At 38.8% G+C, this 13,559-nt stretch overlaps 1 protein-coding gene across 1 annotated transcript in view; it reads left to right on the top strand.

Moving 5' to 3' along the window:
- The window catches only part of MAN1A1 (mannosidase, alpha, class 1A, member 1), a 104,573-nt gene that overhangs the window by 69,656 nt on the left and 21,358 nt on the right, over positions 1–13,559 (top strand). The window contains exons 5-7 of the mRNA XM_009999091.1: positions 5,925–6,048; positions 8,334–8,427; positions 12,323–12,438. Of these exons, the coding sequence (XP_009997393.1) occupies positions 5,925–6,048; positions 8,334–8,427; positions 12,323–12,438 (334 nt within the window). The remainder of the gene's footprint in view (positions 1–5,924; positions 6,049–8,333; positions 8,428–12,322; positions 12,439–13,559) is intronic.

The following is a 13,559-nucleotide window of genomic DNA, read 5'->3' as shown; positions in this document are numbered from 1 at the left end:
CTGTCTCACACTCCTCCGTGCGGGTGTGCATGCGTGAGCTTACTGCTCTGTTGGTTTGCTGCAGGGTGCCAGTTCTACAAGCTTGGATGCCCTTTTAGAGCACCAGTCATATGAAAAGTGTCACAGGGTGGACCAGGCATAAGGAAAGGATTGTACAAACCCTGCCAGTAAAGTCTTAAAGAAAATCAGTATTTCTCTGCAGAGAAATGCGGCAGGAATTTGACATATGCCAAGTAGCCCAACAGCTTGAATGGACTGATGAGAATAAGATACCCTAGTTATTCTAAGCATCAATAGACAGTATCACTAGATCCAGATGTTCAAAACCCATGTGTCAGATAATGCAAGAAGTATCCTGGGGTGTCTGGTTGTGATGAGAGCCTGCGGAGGAGGGGTTTTATTTTTTATTCTCACCAGCTGACAGACTTCATTGTGTAGAGTAAAGCATGATGTTCCCACAGGCAGTTGCACTCACCTTTGCTTATTCTCTGCTGCTCTCCAGAGGCAGATGAGATTGTCTCTCCTCTTTGTCTTGGTTGTCTCTGGCATTTTGCTCTCCACCTTGCATCTTGGCTCCTCCTGCTCCCTCTGCCACTGTTTCCACTCTCTCCAGTGTCCACTCATTTCAGTATTTCTCCAGGACCCATTGTTACTCTGACCTAATCATGACTAAGTAGTTTTCACCACAATGGGGCTAGTCCTGTTGTGATACCAGTGAGTTTGATGGTGGTGTTGAACAGTGTCTTCTACTCAGCAAGGAGTTCTTAGTGGGGTTTCATGGACTATGACTTGGATATGGAGCAGACATAACTCTCTGGCTTCCTCAGTGTGTTTATATGCACACTTCTCCAGCACCTTTTCCACCACTGATTTGATCCTTCAGGGAAGTGGGGACCTGTCCTGGCAATGGACCCAGCACAGGCTGATACTGGATATTTCATACTTCATGTACCTTCCATTTCCTTCCCACTTGTACATTAACAGTGCTCTTCAGTGCAGTTTCAAGAGAAGTTGCCTGTTGGATGGTCACCTTGAGGAAGATCAGCCCACTTGATAGCGTTCTGTGATTGTTGAGCATTTTAACCTTTTGCTTGCAAAAACAGTAAAGAAATAGTGACCATTGCAGAGCAGCTTTAAAGGTCACTGGGTAGGTTTCCTTACAAGGGCGAAAGGTAAAAATGTTGGGAGGAGGATAACTTTCGTTCCTGATAAATTTAACCACAGACAGTGCAACCCTACAGGTACTGTAGGGTCTCTAAAACCACCAATAATCTTCAAGAACTGCAAAACTATTCTGACTGGTCCTGTCTTCCTAAGATTGACAAGGGGAGCAAGGAGGCTGTTTCCTCTTCTCCTGCCCCTTTACAGAGAGACATCTCTGTAATGCTTGGATTGGAATGTATGCCACATATATTACCTTTGGAAGACCTCGTGGAGAAAAACAGGGATCTCATTTTAAGATCTGCTTCATATTAGCATCTTTTTGGAGCTGTGCTGGTAGTTTCTCACACGATGAAGGTCAGCCACAGTAATCTAACTTTTCCTACTCTCATGGTCTCTGCCAAATGATGATGTGCCTTTGCCTCCAATACAAATGGATGCATCTCCTGGCCTGGCAGAGCTGAAGTGGCCTGGAGATCAGCATATATTAATGCTGCATATCACCAGGCAAACAGACAAAATTAATGTTCTTAAACTAATGGCTCTTGATGCTTTGCCTCTTCATTATCTCACTTGTTACAGTAAAAAAACCAACAACTTGTGCTGTGTCTGTCACTGCAGCATAGAATCTTTTTTATTCCCTGTCGTACTGTAAAATGAAGTAAACACTTTTGTTGTTAGTCTTCATGCTGCAGTTGCTGATGGTACTAATTCCCTGTCTGCCTCCTCCTGCTAAGTCAGCATCCCTAGAAATTACCTCAGCAGGTAATTGCTGGAGTCAGTCAGCCTTTAGGGAGGGCAGCTCAGCTGAGCAGGAAGCTGCCAGCTGGGCAGTGATTAGGCAAGGGCAATAGTTACCCATTCGTTATCACAGCTGAAAAACTACCCAGCTGCTAGCATTTGCCTAAAAGATTCTCCTCTTTTATTTCTTAAGAGGAATAAGACAGACATCAAAACTACCATATATGCTAGCTAGCTATTTAAGTTTCTTTTTCTGCCATCTCCAGCTGTTAAGACAGTGTGTAAGAGGTGCTTAACCGGATTATAATAATTTTCCTTTCTCTGAAAAGAGATACTGTGGAAAAGTCAGGAGGAGTTTGTCTGCCTTGATTGATGTTGTCTGGGGGTAAGATAAGGTCTACTTAAGAATGCAAAAAGTTAATTACTATTTATTGGGAGCTGGGACAGGGAGGGGTTTATGCTTGCTGCTGGGGCTGGAAACACACAGCTGCAGTGCCAGCCCTCTCAGGGGGTTTCCTGGCTGACTGTGCCCGAAAGATGCTGTCCTGGCAGCTCCCACCACTAGATTTGGGTGGAAGAGCTGAGTACCTAGTGGTATAGGCAAACCTGGAATTTCTGTGTTGTCGTCTGTCTTCTGTCAAATATTGGATGCAGATATTTGCCAGATATGGGGAAAACAAAAACATATTAATGATATTTGAAATATTAACAAATCAATTATTTCAGGGCTTATGACAGGCTCTTACATTGAGAACCCATAAGATCCCCTAATGAGATGCCCCCTTTGGGGGGGTTATGTGTGGAGAAAATTAAAAAAATATATATATTTTGAGCATATAATTTATCAAATACAGTAGTTGAAACTTTAGCAAGCATTGTCTGTGTGCTCCTGTTGGGGTTTTTGTTTGTTTTAAAAAGTATGAACCTATAATAAAATAATTTTTCATTGCAGCTTTTTTATAAATTAAATCATAATTCACAGTTGATTAGCATTGTTAGTTAGCTGCAGTGCTAACTGGAGAAGCGTACAGCAGAAGAGTTTGAAGGGAACCTCTTCTGAAAAGTGTAAGCAGCTTTTAATTTCCCCAGTTTGGTCTGTGGTATTGGATTTACCTTCTCTCTTAGCAAGTCATTGGCAAGGATGTGTGTCTGATGATCAGCATTGGTTTTTGGGAAGAGAGGAAGCCACTCTTCATTTATTTTTGTCATTCATTGACAAATGGTTTCATTCAGGGCAAAATAAAAAGTTATTCTTATGAAAGCATATTCAGATGTGGGAATCCTAAATAATGCATGAAGCATTCGGTATGTATGAAAATGACCTCTGAAGATCTTCTTTTGACTGGCATAGTGACTCCCTTAGCTAGGGAATCACACTATACAACTATCGTATCCATGGCATATTTTTTTCCCCATTATTTGCTTATTTTTGTGTTGGAGTGTGTGTCACAAAGTATGTTTAGAGCATTTTGTTTGGTTTTGAGTTCACTCATTTGCTATGTGCTGGAAGCTTTTTTGAGTATCTCCCAGGGTCTAGTAATGTCTCTTCAGGAGCTGACTGCATAGCCGTGCATGCTGGACTGACACCTTAAGGACAGTGTTAACTGGAACCAGAAGCAACACTGTGCTAGAACACATTGCTGCATGCAGAAAACCTCTCAATAGATGTTGTTTGGAAATTTTTCTGGTTAACAAAATGCAGTACATCTGAATGTTCTGACAGGTTGTGTTGATAGCAGCAGACGTTGTGGTGAAGTGCAAATAGGGAATTTATTAGGTTTTCTGCCAAGTTTGGTTGATGCCTTGCTGCCGGAACTGCTTAATATTTCCACTTTGAGATTTATTGAGAAACATAATTAAAAAAAAAAAAAAAAGTGGGCTTTTGCCAGTTGCATCATAACATGGTGACTTTGCAAAGCCTTGAAATATTTTATTTTTTATTTTCTGGTGAGCTTTATTTACCAGTAGTGTCTTATGCCATCTCTTTTAATCTGGGTGATTCGGAAAAAAGCTACTATATTTTCATCCAGAAGTCAGCAGTTAGGCAGGACTTAGGCCAGTGTGTGTCCCAGAGTGGTGCCTGTTTCCTGGGTGAATCACCAGTCTGTAGGTGACTTCTTCAGTCTGTAGATAAGAGGCTTCCAGACATGTTGTCTGCAGTACGCACCTTATTCTTATTTTCTGTAGTATCTGACACATTTATTTATTTACTCTAACTCATAGTAAATTGAACTGCAGGCAGACTGTAAGCCAGGTGGGTTTTTCTCTTCACCTTTGTTTTCATCAACTGTAAAAACCATTCTAATCTTTGTGAGCTTGCTCTTAAAATGAGATTTTCAGTTCCCATAACTTTTTTTTCTACTTCTGTTGTACAAATATAATATCGAAGTTGGATTGCATTGCATCAGAGGATTTTTGTGTGTCCCAGCCTCTTCCACCTTTGTGGTCAGCCAGAGGAGCCTCATCTGAGCTCTTCCCTTTTGCTCCGCCAAGTTTTCCTTCCTCCCCCTCAGCACTCAGATAAGCTCAGTCACTTCAATGCTTTGTGGTCTGGGGAAAAAAAAAATCTATAGCAAACCTGGGGGGTGGGGAGTATCTGGCAGATACCGTGGTAATTCAGAAATGAGACAAAATAAGTCTGCCTATCAGTAGATAATATTCTGGGTATAATTTTGGGTGGTTTTCAGTTAGTTCCAGCGGTGCTTTCAGCTCAAGGCCAGGTAGCCAAAGATGTTGTATGGTTTAAAGCCATGACATTTAAGAACACAAGTGTGCTCCTTTTTTATAGACTTTAGTCTACTTTTAAAGTTTAATGGCTTTGTTTTTATTCTGTGTGTGTGGCAGAAATCTCAAAATAATGTCTTAGCTTAGCTAGTGGGGAAATTACTTTGATGGTGTCTTTATTTAATGATATTGGTTAAACCAGTTATAGATACTTGACCTTTTGAAGAACTTTTAATAACGGCTGAAGATTTCTATCATGATGAACTAAAGATAGGGTTCCCTGGTTTTTCTTCATTTTTTCATAGTAGGAGTCACATTTTGACTCAAGAAGAATACCTGATTTGCATGGTTGTGCAAGTGCTAACTGATTCATGTAGCGGCTGCTTATGTGTCAAAGTAAAATTAAATTTGTATCTATGTATGTGTGCTTAATGCTGTTTACATTCCACTACCTAGTAAGTGTATTTATATCTAACATTAATTCTAATAATATGCTGGTCTAATATGTTATTATTCACCTAGAAAGTTGGCTAACATTAATTTTAAGGGTTTTTTCTGAATATTGCTGCTGGAAATTTCGAGGGAAAACCCCCCCACCTCTTTGTATTGAAACTTCAGCAGACTTTTCAGCCTGAATCTCAATCAGCATTAGTTTCTAGTGGGGATATAGCCTAAAACCTGAGATAAGCTTTTCTGTGAAGTATCTCTAGGTCCCAATTAAAACTGAAGTTATTCTTCCTGGTAACAGTGCTCAGGCAGACTATGCCTAAATACCTATTAGATTCTCAGGTATTAAGAATGATATACTACTGCCTGTAGTACTTTTAACTGAAAGCCTATGCTGCATATATTCAGTATTTTAAGTATTTTAATGAATAATTACACTGTACAAGGAAGAGTTAGAATTGGCAAGTGCTGTGGTAAATACAGGGCAACCAGATGAAACTTAAGAATCTTTTCTTATACTCAGTGTCTTTTGTAGTGTCTTTAAACATGATATACAGTGAAATGCTGGTACAGTGATAAGTCTAATGGAGCTATTCATGAGCTAAAAGACTGGCTTGTTGCAAGAAGCAGTTTTTACAAGCCTGAGCAGAACTGTACTGAAGCAATTTAAGGTTCTGTAGTAAAGTCATGGAAGGCTGCAAAAGCATGGTTTCTTACACAGATATTAAGGATATTTAAAATTAATTCTCTTCTCTTGATAACAGTATATCTACCACCCATTATATTTTATTAGCATTGCCTTTTGGATGCTTATGGTTATTTTCTGTATTTCTCTCTCTCCCTCACCGTAGTGGAATTGGTCGAAATTGGCCATGGGCCTCTGGCGGCAGCAGCATTTTGGCAGAGTTTGGGACTTTGCATCTGGAGTTCGTGCATTTGAGCCACCTGTCTGGAAACCCTATCTTTGCTGAAAAGGTTAGACTGTTCATTCAAAATCATGTAAAAGATAAGTCACATGTCGGGAGACTAGTATCTGTGGAGAGATTTGTATTTTCCTCAGTTGTATGTATTTGTCACAGGAGGTAGATGTTTTCTAGATGTTTCCCTGGTCACCTTGGCATCTTTCTGTACTACAAAGTAAAAAATCTGTTCCAAAATCATTGTGCATCAACTTCTTGTGCACAGCAGTTACCCAGCCCCATGGGTATTTCTGTTTATGTCCTAAATTAGCGTTACATTAAATAATGTAGAGCTTTCTTCAGTACCTTACCTGAATGTGGTGAAAACAAAATTTGATGTTTTATTTGGGGTGATATGTAAAGCACCATGGCTACCTTGTGTGATTCCAGCAAGTTTAGCCTTCAAAATGACTGTAGAGTATCAGTGAGGTCAGAAAGTCCTTCTGTTGCACTAACTTTTATGAAATGTGCTCTCAGCTTCCTTTGGGGGAACTAAAACCCAAAAAAACCTCCTTTGACAAAGTAGTTGTTCTGCTTACTAATTCTTCCAAAATTTGGTAACATTATCTTCTGGATACTTTTTATTTATGTGAGTCATGGAAAGCAATTCTCCTTTCACCAGTTCCCTCCCAAGCAATTTTGCTTTGCTTTTTGGTACGTAAATAATCTGTGACTCCTGTTCTTTATAATATAATCATTTTTTTGGGTTGTTGCTTTTCTTTTCCTAATTAAAACTTCACCTTATTTTGGTGTTTGTATTCCTCCAGGTAATACACAACACGCCCAAGTGGCTCATGTTAGCTAGAACTGATCTTATGTCTCAAAATATATAATTAATAGTAAGACTCCAAATATTTAACAGTGGGTTCAAAGCAATTATTAAATCTAAAATTAGTAATGGTTGTATCACGCTTAATGGACTTGATGACTTTGCTGAGATACCATTGTCAGCACTGGAACTCCTAGCAATTTGAATGTATTCAGGGATTAATTTCAAGACAGTTTCTCTTAGGCACATCTGAACTTGGGGGGTGGGTAGGTGGGCAGGAACAGCCAGAAACAGACTTACTAGGTAAAGTAATTATCTTTTGACACTTACGGTAATTTAATGTGTAATATGTTCTATTAAGTGACAATTAAAGTGTGGTGCATATGTTGAATATCCTAGCCTATGGTTCTTCTCCAAAGCGCATCAAGCAATAGCTGCAAGGTGCTGGAAATCTCTGTGTAAACTGCACTTAAGACTGTTTAGGGATTGTGATTCCACTGCCCTCCAGGACAAGCTGTTTTAGAGATGGCACACTTGATAAAGGAGAAACACTAGAATAAACTTTGCATAGAAGTACTCATGGAATAATTCATTAGGTGAGGTCTAGGACTCATAGCCTGCATCTGGGCAGTGACTGTTAGCAATGTAGAGTCAAGATGGAGAAGGCAGTTTGTGCACCACAATAGAGATCCTTCTGTGACTTGGTGTAAGCTAATTTATCTTCTGTCTCAGCAGCTAGTTCACTTCATCTCTGGGCATTTAGAGTGTTGCAGTGAAGCTGTCAGTACCTCTTTGTTACAGTTTCTGGTTTGTGGTGCTTAGGACCTTTACTCTCCCAAGTTGCTACATTTGCTTTTTCTGTGAGTGTTTAAAATTCAGTATAAATTATTTCATGTGCTCTGCAATGGATTGTACTGCTGGATGACTCCAGCTGCTGAACATCTGGACTGTAATTGTTTCCCCAGGCCTCTCATTTGTAGGGAGCTCCTTAGCATTCAGGGCCCACAGGTTCCTGCTGGGCAAGCTGGCTGTGTGAGGCTTTGTTCCAGCAGAGCTCTCCTTTCCAGGCAAAACTGCTTTACAGTTCACTTCTGCATCTGAACTAGGTTATAGGCTTAATATTTAATACCATTTCTGATTTGGCTATACGAAGAATATAATGCTCAAGTAGCTGAGCTTAGTTAAGGCAAGTAGCCCCCATGAATTTCAGTGTCCTGGGGAGGAGTGAGATATTCTGTATGGCAGGACCTGAACTTCAGAGCTTACTTCTCTTGTGTGGTTTCATTACAAGCACTTGACATGGCAGCTTCAGAGTTTATGAGGAGCTCCTTTATGTGATGATGTCAGCCTAGAGTATGTCTTAAAATAGTAGTACGATTGCACAGAAGTATTCTGGTATTTATGTTGAATAAGACTTTTTTTTTTCATTTTGAGGGCTATTTGCACTTTAAGACTTTTATATTGACACTGTTTTATTTGGGAGGGGGGGCGGAAATGGATCAGTGCTCAGTGTTTTGTAACCTTTCCAATAGGTAATGAATATTCGAAAAGTTCTAAATCGACTGGATAAACCAGAGGGCCTTTACCCCAACTATCTGAATCCCAGCAGTGGCCAGTGGGGCCAGCGTAAGTAGATCACTTCTTTGGTACTGTGACGTGTCTGTTGGTGTGCTGTTTACAGTCATTCAGTTCTTTCAGTCACTGATATGTGGCTTTTGTATATATACAAAGAACTTTTATGAAGTATAAAAACTCATACTGTATCTGAGGTGTTCTATGCAATGTAAAAAATTACTACAAATCTAAAAATAATAATTGTACTTGCTGTGTTTGAATGTACTTTGGCTAATGTTTCAGTATGGCTCATGCTAACAGGGAAATGTTTGATTATGTATCCTTTTGGAAAGGAATTTGTAGACTACAAATCTTTTATTAAAAAATCTAAGGTACTTATGAATCAAATTCCACATTTTTAAAGTGATGTGGCTCAATTGAAGAAAAAAAAAAAACCTAAACCAAGTCATTTCAGTTAAAACCAGCTGTGATTTCTGTTGAAGTTTAATGCTAACGACTGAGGAAGCAAACTTGGCATTAATCCCCTTGGAGTCATTACTGAAGAAAGAATACTGAAGTATTTGAATTTCTAAGCCTCTTTATGATGACTGAGCTTTTTCTTGCACATTGCCTTCTCCAATCTTGGTAACATCTTCAAAGCCTATGTAGTGTGCAGGACCACAATTTTAGAGACCCTACTTCTTTTTCTACTTTTCCTACTTAGGTTCACTCTACCACCATCCCATTCATGTGACTCAATGTTTCCTCCCTACATTATTGGAAGAAAACAAGCAAGACATGCTGTCGTGGTCTAAAAAGACATGGGCAGCTAAGATGTTCCTGTAGATTATCTGTGTTAGACTACACATGAGAGGGAAAGCACTGGAGAAGTTCTTGAATACAACAGGTTGTTTAAGATGCAGCTAAGGTGGAAGTGAGGTTCTGGAGTCTGGGTAGATTATTTTCATAAAGGCAGAGAACAGGTGTTTTATTTTATAAAATATATTTGTAATGTTTTGTGTGTCAGTTTGAATTAAAAAGATGTCCAAAAAGATTGTGCTGCTCAGTTTTATTGTCCCATCAAGGCAAAGGCTGTTTTCCTTTATGAATTAGAAGTGTGGCCATAATTTTAGAAAGCCTTCCAATCTGTTACACTCTGAGGCTTCCTTCAGGTCACCATGTCACAAGGCCAGTAGCAGCTCAGTGTGTGTAACCATTGATACTCTGGCTGGCATGTTTGTACAGGCTCTGTATAACTGTACCGATCTGAGGGACGTGTGCCCACTCATTACTCAGTTTAGCCCGGCTCTGTAAAACATCAAAACTTCCCACTGGAAGTGTTAATCCTACAGCAACAGGCACTGGGCTTGGTTAGAAGGCCACCTCATCATCTCTCAGCCTGTGTTCAGCCAGGTCCAGTTACCTCCATCCTCAGCTGAAGTCAGCCACAGAAGCTCAGGTTTCTGGTGAGATGCATGAGAGCAGATCTCTCTAGGGATTGATGGCATTAGTGGCTCTGCCTTACTTTTTTTAAAGCAGACTAATACTTACTCTGCCTTATGACCTTTGCCATTTCCCTGTTTTTAATATAATTGTGTCTTCTGTAGTCCTTTTTCACATTAAATACCAGGTTTTGTTGATGTGCACAGGGAAACTTAGAGTTTATACTAGCTTTGCTTTCCAACAGCATGCAGTATTGACATAGAAAATAGCTTCTTGCACGTGCCAGTAATGGACACAGATGTTGATGCAGGTCAGTTCCTGGCATGCTGAAGCAGCTAAAGCAAATTTGAGCTTGTTTCATCTCTACCAATTCAGTTGCCTCTGTTCACAGACTCTGATTTATTTCCCCCCCTCCCCCCTGCCCCATAGTAGAAAATTAAAATGTGAGACTTGAGAGATATTTGAGATTGCATTTCCAGACCGTTTTCAGTTGATTACAACAGGAAAAAAAACATCTTAATTGGTACAAGACAGAAGTATTATCTCTCAAACATCAAGTGGGGAGAGGGGGAATAATTTCTAAACATTTCTCTATCAATGCTGTAACTGTGAAGGACACTGCTGGATCACTGCCATTTTTCCCATAAATTCACTTAGCCCTTGTTATTTTGACAGTAAAGTGACAGTGATCTGCTGCAGCATACGTCAGTTGGATTTTTCTACTGCAATAATGTATATAATAACAGGGCTTATTATTGATGAAACTGTGCTTGTGCTATTTAGTTTGCAAATGTCAGAGGTTTGTATGGTAATTTATTTAGGAAACTGTAAAGGTCATTTAAATGCTGCTGTTCAAAAATCAGCCTTTGATCAAAGAAAATGTTATCTTCTTTTTTTTTAAGAAGCCTCTTTTCCTTTTGGATCATGAACCTCTAATTAAATAAATGCTGTCTTCTTTTTAGACATTTAAGATATCATTCAAAAGAGGAGAGGGGGAGAGGAAGCCACTTATAATCCAGGTTATACAATTATAACATTATACAATGTATTTATTAGGCAAAGGGACAGGGTACATTTGGAAAACTAAATTATTTTTTGCATGTCTCAGACTAGTGGAGGAGAAAGATGCAGTTAATAAAGTTTGAAAAGAAAAAAAGTGTATCTTCTATGTTTGCATGGCTTTTACAACCTGTTCAGTAGGCGAAAGAAGGTGTTCCATGAAGACAAGAGATGAAGGAGGTTAAAAAAAAAAGTGTGTGTTCTTCTGAATTCCACCAACGGAGGCATAACTTTGAAGCTAAGATCAGAGCTAGGTGTGGGGAAGCACGAGCTCTGTACCTCCAACCTGTCTGCGTCTCGCTTTGCAAGCCTGGTTTACCCCATGCATGTTCTGCTTTTCTCATACTCAGAATTTTGTGGTATGACTCACAGACTTGCTGCCTGGTATATGCATCCTTTCACTGAAGACTCAGTAAATTCCTTAAAGTTATCAGGCAGCACCAACTAAAAAAAGAAAACCTATAGCTAGTGTTCTTAGTTTGCCAGAGCTTAGAGAAACACGTGTGTGTGTGTGCGTGCGCATAGTTGTATTTTATGGATCATGAGGATCTATGATGAAGTCATGTGATAACCCATTAAAATTTTGCCAAGAGTCTTTAAGGCTCTTGGACCGCAAATGAGTGCAACTTTGTGGAAGCAGCTGAGAGTGTCACTAACTTTTACATCACTGGAAGAATCTGACTCAGTTGGTGTTGGTGTTTGCAGGGTCACGTCCTAAACATGTGCAGTTGAACAGTCACAGCATCTGTAGTACCAGATCATTTCACAAAGTAAGCCTCGGGCAGAATAAAGTAGCATTATAGCAATAATTGTCTGTAGGTGTGGCAAAAGTCAAGAGTCTTTTTTTTTTTTTCCCCTTCTAGAACCACTGTTGAGTTCTGAAAGCAGCCAGATGTTCAAAACCATAATACTATTTTTAAACATATGGGTCGGCATTTTGAAATACCATAAAATAACCTGCAGTTTAACTCTGCACTAAGGAGCTAAAACATTTTGGCCTTTTTTATGAAGTGACTGAAATGGAGCATTAGTAAATAAAGATAATAGCCTGCATGTTATGAGGGGAAAACCTAGAGAGCACTTTCTACTTTCTGTTTTATTCTAAAAACTTACTGGTTTTAGAATAAAAAAAAAAAGGTGACTTAGATTAGCACATTTCTGTACTGGATACAGACTACATGAATTAGATGTTTAAAATAAAAATTCTTGTTTCTTTGCTATGAACTCCTGTGGTGCACTGTGGATATTTAACAACTATTATGCTTTAGCTTCATCAAAAACTTAGTAATTAAAGAAAAATTGTCTGAATATACTAGTTAAGTTTTTCCTATGGTTCCAGGCTTACTTTTCTTAAAAATTGTTGCAGGAAGAGATGTTTCAATGCATTAAAAGCAACCGTTTCAAACTGTAATTTTATTACCCAGTCTGAAGATGAAATCGCTATTGAATCTCTTCCCCTTTTTAGATCACGTCTCCATTGGAGGGCTTGGGGATAGCTTCTATGAATATTTGCTCAAGGCATGGCTGATGTCAGACAAGACCGATGAAGAAGGCAAGAAAATGTATTATGATGCTGTTCAGGTAAATAAGATATTTAAATCTTCCTTTCTTTATTATTCTAATCTATAATAATGCTAAAGAGACAGGCTCTGGGGACAATGTGAGGGATTTGTGTCTTTGCCACCACAGTGGTTTTTTTTAAAGTTTCTCTTTTAAAAAGACTTCAGCAAATAATAATGCTAGAGTAATAGGGGAGGGGCTTGAAGTATAGCTCTTTTTTTTCTAACTGGAAGACAGTTCTTTCTAACACTAGAGGAGAAAAGTATAAAATATGCAACAAAAAAGTGCATATACAAGTAGCTGTCAGAGAGAAGTGCAATTCTTTTTAACTCAGTTTGCCCTAAATGTATTTCTTCTGCCCTTTTCCTTACATACAGCAGGAAGTTCCTCTCTTGTGTTTGGACCATTCTATGATACTCTGACCACATATTTCAGCCATTAGAATATTTTGTTTGTGGCCAACACAAGAATCAATATATTATGGTAGATAATTGTAAAAAAAAATACAAATTTTTGTTGCAGAATGGATTTTTGTCACAATAGGCCATAATTGCCAGCTTCTGTGAAACAGCCAGTTATTCAAATTGGACACAAGAGAAAGTTATAAAACATCAAAATTTTTCATGCTTACATTTCTTTGTGGTAGTTCATTTATGATCTTTCTAGTCTGCAATTTACTTTGTTATTGATGGTATTTCCTTAATACAGTGCTGTGGGAGAAATAATGGTTTCATGAAACTGGATTGATACTTGCAAAGTATTATATTTAAATCCATATTTACAGGCTTTCCTTGCAGTCTTGGGCAAATTACCTATTTTCTCTGTTCTTTGCTTTCAAATATATATGTAAAAAGAGGATAATATTACTACTTTTTCCCCAGTCCTTTCATCTGTTTTGACTGGGAGCTTTCTAAGGCCAGGACTTTTATCTCTTATTAACTGCATGTATGTACAATGCCTCTGTAGACAAGGCTTCAAGATGCTGAGCAATATCTGCTTATTCTTTCATACATCTGGAAGTGTGCTGTCCCTAGGGAGACGGCATAAATCTCCTTTTACCTCCCACACCAGAAAAAAAAAAAAAAAAAAAAAAAAAAAAAAAAAAAAAAAAGGGGGCTAATAAAAAAACACACCCCGGCCCC

This window comes from Chaetura pelagica, unplaced genomic scaffold, assembly GCF_000747805.2.
Source record: "Chaetura pelagica isolate M959 unplaced genomic scaffold, ChaPel_1.0 scaffold90, whole genome shotgun sequence".
Taxonomy (NCBI): domain Eukaryota; kingdom Metazoa; phylum Chordata; class Aves; order Apodiformes; family Apodidae; genus Chaetura; species Chaetura pelagica.
The sequence above is the reverse complement of the archived record's forward strand: the minus strand, read 5'-3'. Positions and strand labels throughout refer to the sequence as shown.